The sequence below is a fragment of the Entelurus aequoreus genome, linkage group LG07, assembly GCF_033978785.1.
Source record: "Entelurus aequoreus isolate RoL-2023_Sb linkage group LG07, RoL_Eaeq_v1.1, whole genome shotgun sequence".
Classification (NCBI taxonomy): domain Eukaryota; kingdom Metazoa; phylum Chordata; class Actinopteri; order Syngnathiformes; family Syngnathidae; genus Entelurus; species Entelurus aequoreus.
In genome coordinates, this window is record NC_084737.1 from 12,009,012 (window position 1) to 12,027,242 (window position 18,231).

The 18,231-nt window shown below is 37.5% G+C and overlaps 1 protein-coding gene across 1 annotated transcript; it reads left to right on the forward strand.

Moving 5' to 3' along the window:
• Positions 1-739: 739 nt before the first annotated feature.
• Positions 740-17,912, forward strand: sdf4 (stromal cell derived factor 4). Its single transcript, XM_062052578.1, has 7 exons — positions 740-1,037; positions 4,805-5,129; positions 5,204-5,340; positions 5,419-5,532; positions 8,419-8,577; positions 10,427-10,602; positions 16,484-17,912. The coding sequence occupies exons 2-7, from the start codon at positions 4,816-4,818 to the stop codon at positions 16,658-16,660; spliced, it is 1,077 nt and encodes a 358-aa protein (XP_061908562.1). The 5' UTR covers positions 740-1,037; positions 4,805-4,815; the 3' UTR covers positions 16,661-17,912.
• The last annotated feature ends 319 nt before the right edge of the window (positions 17,913-18,231 follow it).

Genomic DNA, 18,231 nt, shown 5'->3' on the forward strand with positions numbered 1-18,231 from the left:
TTTTTAAGAATGTTTAAACATTCTTAAGTGTGGGATAGGAAATAACTTTATTATGTTTGTTAAACATGTTTAAATATTACTGAGTGAGGGACATGAAGTAGTTTTATTGTTAGGGTTTTTTTTTTTTAAATGTTTAAACATATTTATATTTAAAGGCTAGAGTATACAAATGAGTTTTAAGACGGGACTTAAATGCTATCATAATCATAATATCATTATGATAACGTTTTTATGAAAGCGAATTACTCCCCTTCTTTGTCCTGTAATTCTAATGTGCAACCTAAATCAACAATGATTAGAGCTGCACATATGAATTTAAGTTAAAAAAAAAATTAAAAAAGAAGAAAAAAACCCTCCAAAAGTATCAATGCCTCACCTGTGTATAGTTCACCGCATGTCACTGATACCTTGTTATTTTTGTAACATTTCAGCGACTCAAAAGTAGCAAAACAAGCACTGCAGGAAGTTATTTGCGCGTGCGCAGTGACAGCAGCTCGTTTATTTTTCTATGAAGCTCGCATTGGTAAAAACGAACACGAAAAACAGGAAGCTGCGAGTTTGGCTTTAGAAATAAAAGTCTTGAATAACTATCGAAATGAATTAGCGCAACAAGAAATGTATTTATATTTAGATATTTTCTGATTATTATTACATTTCATGTTCAAAAATAAGCGTATATGTTGCGTTATTAGGGTTTTTTTAATCGGGTTGGTCATGTTTTAACTTGAAAGTTCTACTTTTGGGCGGTTTTTGCCGTTATCTTTGACGACTTGAAGCCTTGTAATAAATGTGACGTCTTTCTTTTTTTTTTAAGTTAACGACAACTTTCCAGTTGAAATTAAGGCAAGTCGTTTTCATTTTCCTCCATTTGAGTGGCTCTAGGTTGTGCGGAGAACGGCGGAGGAGGACCAGGGAGCCACGTCAACAGGAACCGACGACAGTGCGACAAAACCTGCTTCGGTTAGCGTCGTTAGCCACTCGGCACCGCAGGTAGACGTCGCCATTAACGCTTTTTAACCAAAACAGTGGTTGTCAAGGTGAGCATTATCCTTTTATTATCTTAAATCACAGTGTTTAAAAAATAAATAAAATACAATGGTACTTGCTGTGTCTTGTTCAGCTAGCTTAGCGTCACGCTGACGTCATATGTAGCTTCACTTTGACAAGCACTTCCTTAAAGGTCGCGTCCTTATGTTGCTTTCTGCTCATATTTGATCATAAACAAGTCACTATAATCAGAATATCACCCGTTTTAGTCGGAATTCCCAGCGGGCGCATGTGCGATTCGTAGAGGGTACATTTTTTAAAATACTATCAAGCTACTAAACACATAAAAGAAAAACGATTATTATCAAAGCAATGAAACAATACGTCATGATATGAATACAACTTAATGACCTCCCAATTTGGAACGGTACGACACTTTGAGATATTTACGGCAGCCGCGAACGGATGGCAACTCTTCTGTTTTGTATGCAAACGTAGCGATTCCCAGAAAGTCAAATTTGAAAAACTATCAAGCTACCAAAACGACTATTATCAAAGCGATGAAATATGTTAAGTCATGATATGAATACTACTTAATGACGTCCCAATTTGGAACGGTTACGACTAGGGATGTCCGATAATGGCTTTTTGCCGATATTCCGATATTGTCCATTTCTTTAATTACCGATATCAACCGATACTGATATATACAGTCGTGGAATTAACACATTATTATGCTTAATTTGGACAACCAGGTATGGTGAAGATAAGGTCCTTTTAAAAAAAAAAAAAACATAAAATAAGAAATAAAAACATATTGAATAAAAAAAGTAAAACAATATAAAAACAGTTACATACAAAACTAGTAATTAATGAAAATGAGTAAAATTGACTGTTAAAGGCTAGTACTATTAGTGGACCAGCAGCATGCACAATCATGTGTGCTTACGGACTGTATCCCTTGCAGACTGTATTGATATATATTGATATATAATGTAGGAACCAGAATATTAATAATAGAAAGAAACAACCCTTTTGTGTGAATGAGTGTAAATTTGGGAGGGAGGTTTTTTGGGTTGGTGCACTAATTGTAAGTGTATCTTGTGTTTTTTATGTTGATTCAATAAAAAAAGAAAAAAAAAAAGAAACAATACCGATAATAAAAAAAACCAATACCGATAATTTCCGATATTACATTTTAAAGCATTTATCGTTTTTTTATCAAGTCAACTCCGCCTCAGATTAACTTTTCTTTCCCCCCCACCCAGCCTGGCTAACTTGGCAGTAAGAGGATATATGGGCTCATTGTTCTTCCCCCATAGAAGTGGGTCAAAATCTAGTTTTTAACGCAATATGGACTTGTATCTGCTGCTATAAAAACATTTGTTATTGCTTTAGCCCTGCCTGACTCGCCGAGGAGAGGCTGCTTGAATGCGGTGGTGACGCTTCAAATGGGTTAGCATGTGTTATGAGAGTAGCGTATGTGTGTGTGTGTGGCCCTTTAATATGTGACAGCATGTGAGGTGAGTGTGTGGGCGAGCGAGGTGAGGGAGCGGTAGCGTGAGTGCGGGGAGTGGCTAGTGTTTTGTTGGATTGGCTGTGTGCCTCAAAAAAGCCACGATTTGCAACTAATCGCCGGACTCGTCATTTACCCTGGAGTCCGGAGCTGCGGAGACCCACTGCCGGGTAGAGTGGAGGGTGTTGCCCCCGAGAATACATCGGCCCTGGAGGAGTGTCTCCCCTGCGCTCCCCGACTACGGCCTGGGAGCCGGAAGCAGGAAAGGTGCAACACATGTTTGACGTGTTGTCACAAAGCAGCTGCTGAGCAAACCTCCGTCCTCCATTGTTGTATCGCGCAGCCAAAGTGTTCCCAAACGGGAGATCTTATCGAGGCAGGAGGGTCTTCCAGCTCTGGATTTTACATGTTGTCCTAGCCCGGTCGCTGCTCGCATGTGTACTCATTCGGTACACCTCCGAACCGAACCGAAACCCCCGTACCGAAACGGTTCAATACAAATACACATACCGTTACACCCCTAAACGGCACATTATTATAATTATTGATTGGTAGGGCTGTGAATCTTTGGTTGTCCCACGATTCGATTCAATATCGATTCTTGGGGTCACGATTCGATTCAAAATCGATTTTTTTTTTTTAATTCAACACGATTCTCGATTCAAAAACGTTTTTTTTTCCCGATTCAAAAGGATTCTCTATTCATTCAATACATAGGATTTCAGCAGGATCTACCCCAGTCTGCTGACATGCAAGCAGAGTAGTAGATTTTTTGTAAAAAGCATTTATAATTGTAAAGGACAATGTTTTATCAACCGATTGCAATAATGTAAATTTGTTTTAATTATTAAATGAACCAAAAATATGACTTATTTTATCTTTGTGAAAATATTGGACACAGTGTGTTGTCAGGCTTATGAGATGCGATGCAAGTGTAAGCCACTGTGACACTATTGTTCTTTTTTTTTTTTTTTATAAATGGTGTTTCCCACACATTTACGAAAGAATTATGTCCGCCACAAATTTAAAGATTTTTTTTTAATTTTTTTAATTTTTTTTTTTTTTTTTTTTTGTGTCCTGTCCAGCTTCTCAGGAAAATCATGTAGTTGATGTCGATGCCCATATAGGCTGTTCAGGTTTACTTTACAAAAGAGAAGTGTAGGATACTTCTCTTGTTGCCTTATTTGTATTTGACCACTACTGTTTTCTGTTTATTTGTTACTGACTGTGGCAGGACACCTCTGCCTCTGTTTCACTTTATGTTGCTGGTAAATAATATGGCTGTAGTAGTAGGCTAAAGTTAAATTATTTAGTATGCACTAATTAAAGGGGCAGAGCTTTAAGAGACATTTTAGCTTTTATATTTTATAAGATATATTTTTTCTAAGAACCACAATTAATAAATATATTTCAGTGAATAACTTATTGTTCAAATCTGTATATAAATATGTACATAAAGTGTTGTAATTATATTGTGAAATGGATGGATGGATGGACGTTTAAAACAAAACTGTTATTATTAATTAGTAAGTATACATTTTTTGAGCCTTTTTAGAGAAAATCATATCATTGTAGTAAATTATGCAAATTACTCGATGATGTCATGGTGACCACGCCCATAGCCACGCCCCCACCGCCACAGGTATCTTGGCAGTTTATGGGAAACACTGAAATGTCTAATGATGATGTCAATGAGGGATTTTTAATCACTGCTATGTTGAAATTGTAACTAATATTGATACTGTTGTTGAAAATATTCATTTTTGTTTCACTACTTTTGGTTTGTTCTGTGTCGTGTTTGTGTCTCCTCTCAATTGCTCTGTTTATTGCACTTCTGAGTGTTGCTGGGTCGGGCTTGGTTTTGGAATTGGCTTGCATTGTTATGGTATTGCTGTGTATTGTTTAGTTGGATTGATTAATTAAAAAAAATAATTTAAAAAAAATAAATAAGTCGATTTTTTTAAAAATGAGTATCGATTCTGAATCGCACAACGTGAGAATCGCGATTCGAATTCGAATCGATTTTTTACCACACCCCTAATGATTGGCAAAAAATATTTTTTGGACCAATTAGGTGAAGTTGCATAATTGCCCACGGCACACCAGACAATATCTCACGGCACACTAGTTTGCCGCGGCACAGTGGTTGAAAAACACTGCCCTAAAATATGAGCCCTCTAAGGCAACACTTGCCTTGACCTTAAAAAGTAAAAATTCGAGTCCTGTAATATTTTAATACTTTTTGGGGGAAAGCAACTGTAATTCATTACCACCCCAACGCTGTTGAACTTACCTGTGCAGGCAATATAAACATGGCCGTCTGGAGAAGACTCGGCTGCCAGAACCTCCTGGCGGCGTCCCTGATCCTGTGCGCCATTCAACTGGGCGTGGACGTCAGAGCGCGGCCTGCCAACATGTCCGCCGCCACCAAAGACAAGAACACCGGCGGCAAGGACGACAACGAGATCCTCCCGCCAGGCCACTTGAACGGCGTGAAGATGGAGCTGGACGGCCACCTCAACAAGGACTTCCACCAGGAGGTCTTCCTGGGCAAAGAGATGGAGGAGTTTGACGAGGACTCTGAGCCGAGGCGGAACAGGAAGAAGCTTATTGATATCTTCACAAAGTACGATGGGATGATTTTTTAAAAAAAGGTTTGTTTGGCCACGCCCACTCAATGAAGTAACGCTTGTCTTTCAGAGTGGATTTCAACAAGGACCGCAGTGTGAGCGCCAAGGAGATGCAGCGCTGGATTATGGAGAAGACGGAGGAGCACTTCCAAGAGGCCATGAAGGAGAACAAGAACAGCTTCCATGCCGTCGACCCGGACGGTGACGGTGAGCCGGTTCGAGAAATAACACGAAAAACTCCTTTTTAGATCTGTTGAAAAAAAACAAAAAAGTCTTCCGTTCCAGGTCATGTGACGTGGGATGAATACCGAATCAAGTTCCTCGCCAGCAAAGGTTTGAACGAAAAGGAGGTTGCAGAGAAAATCAAGAATAACGAGGACCTGAAACTGGATGAAGAAAGTAAGTACTGTATTTTTCGGACTATAAATCGCAGTTTTTTTCATAATTTGGCCAGGGGTACGACTTATACTCAGGAGCGACTTACACTACCGTTCAAAAGTTTGGGGTCACATTAAAATGTCCTTATTTTTCAAATAAACTAGTCTTAACTTTAAAGAAATACACTCTATACATTGCTAATGTGGTAAATAACTATTCTAGCTGCAAATGTCTGGTTTTTGGTGCAATATCTACATAGTTGTATAGAGGCCCATTTCCAGCAACTATCACTCCAGCGTTCTATTGGTACAATGTGTTTGCTCATTGGCTCAGAAGGCTAATTGATGATTAGAAAACCCTTGTGGAATCATGTTCACACATCTGAAAACAGTTTAGCTCGTTACAGAAGCTACAAAACTGACCTTCCTTTGAGCAGATTGAGTTTCTGGAGCATCACATTTGTGGGGTCAATTAAACGCTCAAAATGGCCAGAAAAAGAGAACTTTCATCTGAAACTCGACAGTCTATTCTTGTTCTTAGAAATGAAGGCTATTCCACAAAATTGTTTGGGTGACCCCAAACTTTTGAACGGTAGTGTATGTGTGAAATTATTAACACATTACCGTAAAAAATCAAATAATATTATTTAGCTCATTCACGTAAGAGACTAGATCAGTGGTTCTTAACCTGGGTTCGATCGAACCCTAGGGGTTCGGTGAGTCGGGCTCAGGGGTTCGGCGGAGGTCAAGACACACCCGACTCATTGTGTAAATAAAAACTTCTCCCTATCGGCGTATTACGGATACGGCAACAGCAGAAGTCAGACCGATTTGCAGGTGTGTCATTTGTTGTGAGTTTATGCACTGTGTTGGTTTTGTTCTTTGAACAAGGCAGGGGTGTCCAAACTTTTTCCACTGAGGGCCGCACACGGAAAAATTAAAGCATGCGGGGGCCATTTTGATATTTTTCACTTTCAAACCATAACAAAATATATGCATTCTTTATTTATTTTACCTTTGGGGGTCCCGGGGACCATAAAGGGTCTCAGTCATTAAAATGTTAAAAATAAGTCAGATTATGTTTTGTTTTTTTAAATTATTTAACGCTTACAGTAAATCTCTATATCAACTTCAAGTGGATATAAAGTAATACAAATTAAAACAAATGTTTTATGGCTTTTCTGTCAAAAACAACTTAGTTTTTTTATAGTAAAACTGAAATATGCAGTATTTAGTAATTAGAGCCCTAAAAGATCAATAATGCAGGACACCATTGATTTTAATTCTTTCATATTTTTGAGTAATCACAGTGAAAAGATAAATAAAAAATCACTAAATACTGTATATTTGGGATCCAAAAGGTGCCCCACTCATAAAGTGATACATTTTTATTAGGTTTTTCTTTTACTTTCAACACTTAAGTTACGAGATCAACTTCAGATATATCTGTCGATTTTATGCTGGAACTATTATTTTGTTTGTTTTATGCGCTTTTGTCAAAGAAAACTTTGATGTTTTTATATGGCTACTACACAATATATGCAATATTTACCCCATAAAACATTTTAAAGTGAAATATTTAAAGTAATTGGAGCCCTGAAAAAAATTCATTATAACATAAATTTTTTGTCATTACTTTTTTTTTTTTTGAGCAATGGCAAAAAAAAGAAAAATGAAGAAAGACAAAAGAAAAAAAAACAGCCTGCATGGCAGCTTTTGTGTCAACATTGCAATTTTTTCTCGTTAGATTTCACCTCATGCCACTTTTTTTAATGTTCTTTTTTATTTTTACAATAGTATTTCCAGAATGTGTGGCGGGCCGGTAAACAATTAGCGGCGGGCCGCAAATGGCCCCCGGGCCGCACTTTGGACACCCCTGGAACAAGGTGATGTTCATGCACGGTTCATTTTGTGCACCAGTAAAAAAACATGGTAACACTTTAGTATGGGGAACATATTCACCATTAATTAGTTGCTTATTAACATGCAAATTAGTAACATATTGGCTCTTAACTAGTCATTATTAAGTACTTATTAATGCCTTATTCGGCATGGCCTTATTATAACCCTAACCGTCTAACCCTAACCAAATAACTCTAAATTAAGTATTTGTTACTTAGAATATGTTCCCCTAGTGTCCAAAAAACTCTAAATTAAGTCGTTGTTACTTAGAATATGTTCCCCATACTAAAGTGTTACCAAAAACATATAACTTTGTCTTGAATTTGAAATGTATTTATTTATTTTTTTTCACTAAATGTTCGGTGAATGCGCATATGAAACTGGTGGGGTTCGGTACCTCCAACAAGGTTAAGAACCACTGAACTAGACGTATAAGATTTCATGGGATTTAGCGATTAGGAGTGACAGATTGTTTGGTAAACGTATAGCATGTTCTATATGTTATAATTATTTGAATGACTCTTACCATAATTTGTTACGTTAACATACCAGGCACGTTCTCACTTGGTTATTTATGCCTCATATAACGTACACTTATTCAGCCTGTTGTTCACTATTCTTTATTTATTTTAAATTGCCTTTCAAATGTCTATTCTTGGTGTTGGCTTTTATCAAATAAATTTCCCCCAAAAATGCGACTTATACTCCAGTGCGACTTATATATGTTTTAATCCTTCTTTATTATGCATTTTCAGCCGGTGCGACTTATACTCCGAAAAATACGATATTTATTGAAATTGTGTGTCAAAGGGACTTTGACACACACACTTTGACAGACTTTGCAGACTCCTGGTCTAAACTAATATTAGTGTTCAGATGAGGACTGTTGAGGATGTACTGGATCATAGGATGGTTACAAACTAAATACCCATTGTGAGTTCACGCACCAAGTATGTAAGGTCACAGCTGCTCACCGTCCTTTGCCTGCGTGTGACGCTCCTCGCAGCTCAGGAGGTTCTGGAAAGCCTGAAGGATCGCTGGTTTCAGGCCGACAACCCCCCTGGCGACCAGCTGCTGAACGAGCAGGAGTTCCTGTCCTTCCTGCACCCGGAACACAGCCGAGGAATGCTCAAGTACATGGTCAGAGAGATTGTGCGCGACTTGGGTATGTTCCCACATCTCATTATTAAAGCCCTTTAAACATGAAATAACGCCTTTACAATTGTAGGTATGTTCTGATCAGGGTGTTATGCTACAGATTCCAGATTGGCCGACATTAATACTAATACGGATCATATGAGATTCTTGAACGCATTAAAATAATCCCCTCAATTCCCCCCAAAAATGGATTAACTCGCTGGAATACAAAGACAATATAACATCCATAAACGTGGATGCCTATGCAAAAGTGCAATATATTTATCTGTACAGTAATCTATTTATTTATATCTGCACCTTATTGTTTTTTTATCCTGCACTACCATGAGCTAATGCAACAAAATTTCGTTTTTATCTGTACTGTAAAGTTCAAATTTAAATGACAATAAAAAGGAAGTCTAAGTCTAATGTATTAACTCATTTTCTAGGTATATATGCTGAGTGCTATTGACAGTTTAACAACACCATATTCTGACTGTATAATGCATATGTTCCTTGACTGCACTTAAATGTAGAGTATATGTAGAATATATTTGTTATTTATATATTATATATATATTATATAATATTATATAATGTTTTAATTTATATTTATTATTGTCTATTATGAGCGAACTGTGGTGCTGAATTTCCCCCAGGGAACAATAAAGTACGTTCTATTCTATTCTATTCTATTTCTATTCAAACTTGTTCCTTATTCTATTTGTTTGAGCAAGACAAAGTCAATAGCACACAATAACTAAACAAAATCAAAACCTACAATCAAATACTCTTTTAAATCATTTGATATTTATATTACATTGGGTCCAAGTAATTATTCCCTGACTTTGTAATTGTAATGATTTGTAGAAAATAAAAAGATCTGTCCTAATTAGAGATGTCCGATAATGGCTTTTTTGCCGATATTCCGATATTGTCCAACTCTTAAATACCGATTCCGATATCAACCGACACCGATATACTGTATATACAGTCGTGGAATTAACACATTATTATGCCTAATTTTGTTGTGATGCATTAAACAATGTAACAAGGATTTCCAAAATAAATCAACTCAAGTTATGGAAAAAAGTGCCAATATTGCCATATTTATTATTGAAGTCACAAAGTGCATTATTTTTTTTAACATGCCTCAAAACCTCCTCATACCTGAAAGAGCATGAGGAGGTTGAGGTGGGCGCGGTTGAGGTCGGGGGGGGGGGGGGAGTGTATATTGTAGCGTCCCAGAAGAGTTAGTGCTGCAAGGGGTTCTGGGTATTTGTCCTGTTGTGTTTATGTTGTGTTACGGTGCGGATGTTCTCCCGAAATGTGTTTGTCATTCTTGTTTGGTGTGGGTTCACAGTGTGGCGCATATTTGTAACAGTGTTAAAGTTGTTTATACGGTCACCCTCAGTGTGACCTGTATGGCTGTTGCATAAAGCCGTAGATATTATGTGACTAGGCCGCCACGCAAAGGCAGTGCCTTTAAGGTTTATTGGCGCTCTGTACTCCTCCCTACGTCCGTGTACACAGCGGCGTTTTAAAAAGTCATACATTTTACTTTTTGAAACCGATACCGATAATTTCCGATATTATAAAGCATTTATCAGCCGGTAATATCGGTAGTCCGATATTATCGGACATCCCTAGTAATTACTATTAACTTCAAGTAGCAACTTCAGACTGTGCATGGCGACACACAATTAGCTTCCAGTTTGTCAACCTGGGAGCTAAAAATAAATACAGTACCCGCCAGAGCGAATCTGCGTTTACGATTAATCGCATGCTTTTTACATGAAAATTGGCCTATCTACTGGCACATCCCTACTTTTACCCACTATAGTGGCCTTGAGTAAATGTTTGGCGCTGTGCCACAGACCAAGACGGCGACCAGAAGCTGGCGCTCTCAGAGTTCATCTCGCTGCCCATGGGCACCGTGGAGAACCAGCAGGCCCAGGACATGGACGACAACTGGGTCCGCGAGCGGAGGAAGGAGTTTGAGGACGTCATCGACTCCGACCGCAACGGCATCGTCACCATGGAGGAACTGGAGGTTTGACTCTAAATCTTTTTTTGCAATGAGCAGACTGATACCTTTTTTACCACACACTGATAGTGATCCATCACTCTAAACCAGACTAACGTTTTAACCATGCACGTGCAGTACTCAGGTCTGACAGCGTGGGTCGCTAGTGCGTAGCCGGCAAAAAAATGTCATTGATAAGATATGAGAGAATTGTGGATTTTTAACTTTATATTTCTAAAGATGCCACCACCCATCACAATATTTTTAACGATGCCATCCATCACCGTATTTCTTCCTATGCCGTGATGCCATCCGTCATGGCATTTTCTAACTACGCCATCAATCACAACATTTCTAATAATTATGCCATCCATCACCATATTTTTAACGATGCCATCCATCACATTTCTAACTATGCCGTCCATCACAACGTTTCCAACTATGCCATCCATCACAATATTTCTAACTATGCCATTCGTCACAATATTTTGTATGCCATCCACCACCTTGTTTTTAACGATGCCATCCATTACGATATTTTTAACTTAAACTATCATCACAGTACTTATAAATATGCCAATTATTATACAAACCCCGTTTCCATATGAGTTGGGAAATTGTGTTAGATGTAAATATAAACGGAATACAATGATTTGCAAATAATTTTCAACCCATATTCAGTTGAATATGCTACAAAGACAACATATTTGATGTTCAAACTGATAAACGTTTTTTTTTTTTGCAAATAATCATTAACTTTAGAATTTGATGCCAGCAACACGTGACAAGGAAGTTGGGAACGGTGGCAATAAATACTGATAAAGTTGAGGAATGCTCATCAAACACTTATTTGGAACATCCCACAGGTGAACAGGCAAATTGGGAACAGGTGGGTGCCATGATTGGGTATAAAAGTAGATTCCATGAAATGCTCAGTCATTCACAAACAAGGATGGGGCGAGGGTCACCACTTTGTCAACAAATGCGTGAGCAAATTGTTGAACAGTTTAAGAAAAACCTTTCTCAACCAGCTATTGCAAGGAATTTAGGGATTTCACCATCTACGCTCCGTAATATCATCAAAGGGTTCAGAGAATCTGGAGAAATCACTGCACGATCCCTCAGGTTGTACTGCATCAACAAGTGACATCATTGTGTAAAGGATATCAGGATATCACCACATGGGCTCAGGAACACTTCAGAAACCCACTGTTAGTAACTACAGTTGGTCGCTACATCTATAAGTGTAAGTTAAAACTCTCCTATGCAAGGCGAAAACTGTTTATCAACAACACCCAGAAACGCCGTCGGCCAAAGAGGAAAAGAACCATCAGGATTGTTATAGGCGCAAAGTGTAAAAGCCAGCATGTGTGATGGTATGGGGGTGTATTAGTGCCCAAGACATGGGTAACTTACACATCTGTGAAGGCACCATTAATGCTGAAAGGTACATACAGGTTTTGGAGCAACATATGTTGCCATCCAAGCAATGTTACCATGGACGCCCCTGCTTATTTCAGCAAGACAATGCCAAGCAACGTGTTACATCAACGTGGCTTCATAGTAAAAGAGTGCGGGTACTAGACTGGCCTGCCTGTAGTCCAGACCTGTCTCCCGTTGAAAATGTGTGGCGCATTATGAAGCCTAAAATAGCACAAGGGAGACCCCCGGACTGTTGAACAACTTAAGCTGTACATCAAGCAAGAATGGGAAAGAATTCCACCTGAGAAGCTTCAAAAATGTGTCTCCTCAGTTCCCAAACGTTTACTGAATGTTGTTAAAAGGAAAGGCCATGTAACACAGTGGTGAACATGCCCTTTCCCAACTACTTCGGCACGTTTTGCAGCCATGACATTCTAAGTTAATTATTATTTGCAAAAAAAAAATTAAGTTTATGAGTTTGAACATCAAATATCTTGTCTTTGTAGTGCATTCAATTGAATATGGGTTGAAAATGATTTGCAGATCATTGTATTCCGTTTATATTTACATCTAACACAATTTCCCAACTCATATGGAAACGGGGTTTGTACTTCTAATCGTGCCATCAATTACGATATTTCTAGCTTTGCCATCCATCATATTTCTAACGATGCCATCTTCACAATATTTTGTATGCCATCCATCACAATGGTTTTAACGATGCCATTCATCACGATATTTCTAACTACGCCATCCATTACGATCATTTTAACTTCAACTATCGTCACAATACTTTTAAATATGCCATTCAGTATATTTCTAATTGTGCCATCCAGTACAATATTTTAAACTATGACATCCGTCAGGATATTTCTAGCTCTGCCATCCGTCATATTTTTAACGATGCCATCGTCACAATATGTTGTATGCCATCCATCACAATGTTTTAACAGTGCCTTTCGTCACCATATTTCTAACTACGCCATCCATTACGATGTTTTCAACAATGCCTTTCACCTCGATATTTCTTACTACGCCATTCATTACGATATTTTTAACGATGCCATCTACCACGATGGTTTTAACAATGCCTTTTATCACGATATTTCTAACTAAGCCATCCATCAATGTTTAACAATGACATTCATCACAATATTTCTTAATGCCGTTCATTACGATGTTTTTAACAATGCCGTTCTACGCCACCCATTGCGATATTTCAAACTTTGCTATCATCACAATGTTTTTTAACCATTTGAACTATGTCATCCTTCACAATGTTGCTAATAGTGCCATCCCTAACTATATTTTGAATTATGCCATAAATTACAGTATTTCAAACTATGCTATCATCAATATATTTTAACTACGCCATCTGTTACGATTTATCTAGTTATGCCATTCATTACAATATTTTTAACTACGGCATCCATTAAGATTTGTTCAACTCTGCCATCGATCACAATTTTTGTAATTATGGCATCCATTACGATATTTTTAAACTATGCCATCCATCACGACATTTTTAACAATGCCATCACGAATCACGATATTAACAATACTATCCATTATAATTTTACCAATGCCTACCAAAACGATATGTTTACTATGTCATCCATTACGATATTTCTAACTGTCATCCATTACGATGTTTTCAACAATGCCTTTCACCTCGATATTTCTTACTACGCCATTCATTACGATATTTTTAACGATGCCATCTACCACAATGTTTTTAACAATGCCTTTTATCACGCTATTTCTAACTAAGCCATCCATCAATGTTTAACAATGACATTCATCACAATATTTCTTAACGCCGTTCATTACGATGTTTTTAGCAATGCCGTTCTACGCCACCCATTGCGATATTTCAAACTTTGCTATCATCACAATGTTTTTTAACCATTTGAACTATGTCATCCTTCACAATGTTGCTAATAGTGCCATCCCTAACTATATTTTGAATTATGCCATAAATTACAGTATTTCAAACTATGCTATCATCAATATATTTTAACTACGCCATCTGTTACGATTTATCTAGTTATGCCATTCATTGCAATATTTTTAACTACGACATCCATTAAGATTTGTTCAACTCTGCCATCGATCACAATTTTTCTAATTATGGCATCCATTACGATATTTTTAAACTATGCCATCCATCACGACATTTTTAACAATGCCATCACGAATCATGATATTAACAATACTATCCATTATAATTTTACCAATGCCTACCAAAACGATATGTTTACTATGTCATCCATTACGATATTTCTAACTGTCATCCATTACGATGTTTTCAACAATGCCTTTCACCTCGATATTTCTTACTACGCCATTCATTACGATATTTTTAACGATGCCATCTACCACAATGTTTTTAACAATGCCTTTTATCACGCTATTTCTAACTAAGCCATCCATCAATGTTTAACAATGACATTCATCACAATATTTCTTAATGCCGTTCATTACGATGTTTTTAACAATGCCGTTCTACGCCACCCATTGCGATATTTCAAACTTGGCTACCATCACAATGTTTTTTAACCATTTGAACTATGTCATCCTTCACAATGTTGCTAATAGTGCCATCCCTAACTATATTTTGAATTATGCCATAAATCACAGTATTTCAAACTATGCTATCATCAATATATTTTAACTACGCCATCTGTTACGATATATCTAATTATACCATTCATTACAATATTTTTAACTATGGCATCCATTAAGATTTGTTCAACTCTGCCATCCATCACAATTTTTCTAATTATGGCGTCCATTATGATATTTTTAAACTATGCCATCAATCACGACATTTTTAAAAATGCCATCACGAATCACGATATTAACAATACCATCCATTATATTTGTACCAATGCCTACCAAAACGATATGTTTACTATGTCATCCATTACGATATTTCTAACTGTCATCCATTACAATGTTTTCAACAATGCCTTTCATCTCGATATTTCTTACTACGCCATCCATTACGATATTTAACGATGCCATCCACCACAATGTTTTTAACAATGCCTTTTATCACGATATTTCTAACTAAGCCATCCATCAATGTTTAACAATGCCATTCATCACAATAATTCTAACTACTTCCATTACGATATTTCAAACTTTGCTATCACAATGTTTTTAACCATACCATCCATTATGTTAATTTTACCTATGTCATCCTTCACAATGTTGCTAATAGTGCCATCCTTAACTATATTTTGAATTATGCCATAAATCACAGTATTTCAAACTATCATCAATATATTTTAACTACGCCATCGGTTACGAAATATATCTAATTATGCCATTCATTACGATATTTTTTTCGAATTATGCCAACCATTACGATATTTTTAAACTACGCCATTCATTACGATATTTTTAACTATGACATCCGTCAGGATATTTCGAGCTTTGCCATCCGTCATTATATTTTTTAATGATGCCATCGTCACAATATGTTGTGTGCCATCTATCACAATGTTTTAACATTGCCTTTCATCACCATATTTCTAACTACGCCATCCATTAGGATGTTTTCAAAAAGGCCAATCTTGATATTTCTTACGCCATTCATTACGATATTTTTAACGATGCCATCCACCGCAATGTTTTTAACAATGCCTTTGACCATGATATTTCTAACTAAGCCACCCGTCAATGTTTTTAACAATGCCTTTTATCACAATATTTCTTAGGCCGTTCATTACGACATTTTTAACAATGCCATCATGAATCACGATATTAACAATACCATCCTTTTTTTTTGAACCAATGCCAACCAAAACGATATGTTTACTATGTCGTCCGTTACGATATTTCTAACTATGTCATCCATCAATGTTTAATAATGGCATTCATGACAATATTTCTTACGCCGTTCATTACGATGTTTTTTGCAATACCATTCATCACGATATTTGTAACGACTCCTTCCATTACGATATTTTTAACGATGCCATCCACCACAATGTTTTTAACAATGCCTTTGACACACGATATTTCTAACTAAGCCACCCGTCAATGTTTTTAACAATGCCATTTATCACAATATTTCTTAGGCCGTTCATTACGACATTTTTAACAATACCATCATGAATCATGATATTAACAATACCATCCTTTATGTTTGAACCAATGCCAACCAAAACGATGTGTTTACTATGTCGTCCGTTACGATATTTCTAACTATGTCATCCATCAATGTTTAATAATGGCATTCATGACAATATTTCTAACGCCGTTCATTACGATGTTTTCAACAATGCCATTCATCACGATATTTCTAACGACTCCTTCCATTACATTATTTTTAACGATGCCATCCACCACAATGTTTTTAACAATGCCATCATGAATTACGATATTAACAACACCATTGTTTGAACCAATTTTAACCAAAACTATATGTTTACTATGTCGTCCGTTACGATATTCCTAACTATGTCGTCCATCACAGGAGTACATGGACCCGATGAACGAGCACAACGCTCTGAACGAAGCCAAGCAGATGATCGCCGTGGCCGACGAGAACCAGAACCACACCCTGGAGCTGGACGAGATCCTCAAGTACAGCGAGTACTTCACGGGCAGCAAGTTGATGGACTACGCCAGGAACGTCCACGAGGAATTCTGAATCCATAAGGCCCGGTTTGATATTTGTTTGCTTTCAGAGCCGACCTGAGCCGGCCCGTAGGACGTGCAGGCGGCGCCGTTCTTCCTGTTGAATGTGTCGATTAGCGTGCTTACTGTGTTGGCAGCACGTGTATTTGAGACTTAATGAGACTGAAAGTGTACAGTGTAAATATTCAAACTACTCACATACAGCATTGCTTTTTAACATCACTAAGCACCGCCCCCCCCTCCTTCAAACAGCTTTCAAAACAAACGACCATGAATGAATAGCAATGTTATGATGCATGGGACACATTAAAAGGTGGGGGACAGGATGTGTACTCGGCAGACTAAACCAGTACAGTCCAAACTTTGACGGCGAAGCTAGAAGTCAGAGTTTGAAAACTTGACCGTAGAAGTCGCTGTCTTGCGGGTCTACGACTACGTACGTCAAAGTAGCCAAGCGTACAGAGTTGCGCAACAGATTTTATGTTTTTCAACACACTCATCAGCTATACTTTTCAGTCTCTCTCCCAACTTCCTCCTCCTGCACCCGGCCCCTCACTGTTAAAGACAACAGATGGTTAGATTAACACGTACCACCTGTGCAATCTAATCATCTGCCAGCTGTGTCTCGCCGTCAGCGCATGCCACGCCCCCGTCTGATGGCGCTCTGTTTTCAGCACCATGGACAGAGGCGGTGACCTTTACTCCTGCAAGCGCGCTGACCACACTCCCTTTCCACATTGACGTTGGTCCAAAACGTCGTCCCTAAGAAATCCAAGCTACAGTATGACAGTATTTTTTATTTTTTGTTTAAAAATATTTATGGTGAACTAGCTTCTAGAACAGGGTGTCAAAAGTGCGACCCGCAGCTAATTTTTTTTAGAGAAAGATCTTTAAAAAGTGGAATAAAATATCATAAATAATGAGAAAAAGTATCAATGTTGACTTTAATAACACAAAGCTACCATGCAGGTTGTTTTGTTTTTTTAAAGTCATTGCTCAAAAAATAATGAATCAAAATCAATGTTGTGATGCATTGTTGACCTATTGAAGGCTCCAATTACCGTATTTTTCGGACTATAAGTCAGTTTTTTTCATAGTTTGGCCGGGGGTGCGACTTATACTCAGGAGCGACTTATGTGTGAAATTACTAACACATTACCGTAAAATATCAAATAATATTATTTAGCTCATTCAAGTAAGAGACTAGACGTATAAGATTTCATGGGATTTAGCAATCGGGAGTGACAGATTGTTTGGTAAACGTATAGCATGTTCTATATGTTATAGTTATTTGAATGACTCTTACCATAATATGTTACGTACATACCAGGCACGTTCTCAGTTGGTTATTTATGCCTCATATAACGTACACTTATTCAGCCTGTTCAATATTCTTTATTTATTTTAAATTGCCTTTCAAATGTCTATTTTTGGTGTTGGCTTTTATCAAATAAATTTCCCCCAAAAATGCGACTTATACTCCAGTGCGACTTATGTTTTTTTCCTTTATTATGCATTTCCGGCCGGTGCGACTTATAATCCGGAGCGATTTATACTCCGAAAAATACGGTACTTCATATAAAA

Coding starts and splice junctions, on each gene's coding strand:
- sdf4 (XM_062052578.1), top strand. CDS start 4,816: ATGGCCGTCTGGAGAAGACTCGGCTGCCAGAACCTCCTGGCGGCGTCC. Junction 5,130..5,203: donor CTTATTGATATCTTCACAAA/GTACGATGGGAT, acceptor CTTGTCTTTCAG/AGTGGATTTCAACAAGGACC. Junction 5,341..5,418: donor CGTCGACCCGGACGGTGACG/GTGAGCCGGTTC, acceptor CTTCCGTTCCAG/GTCATGTGACGTGGGATGAA.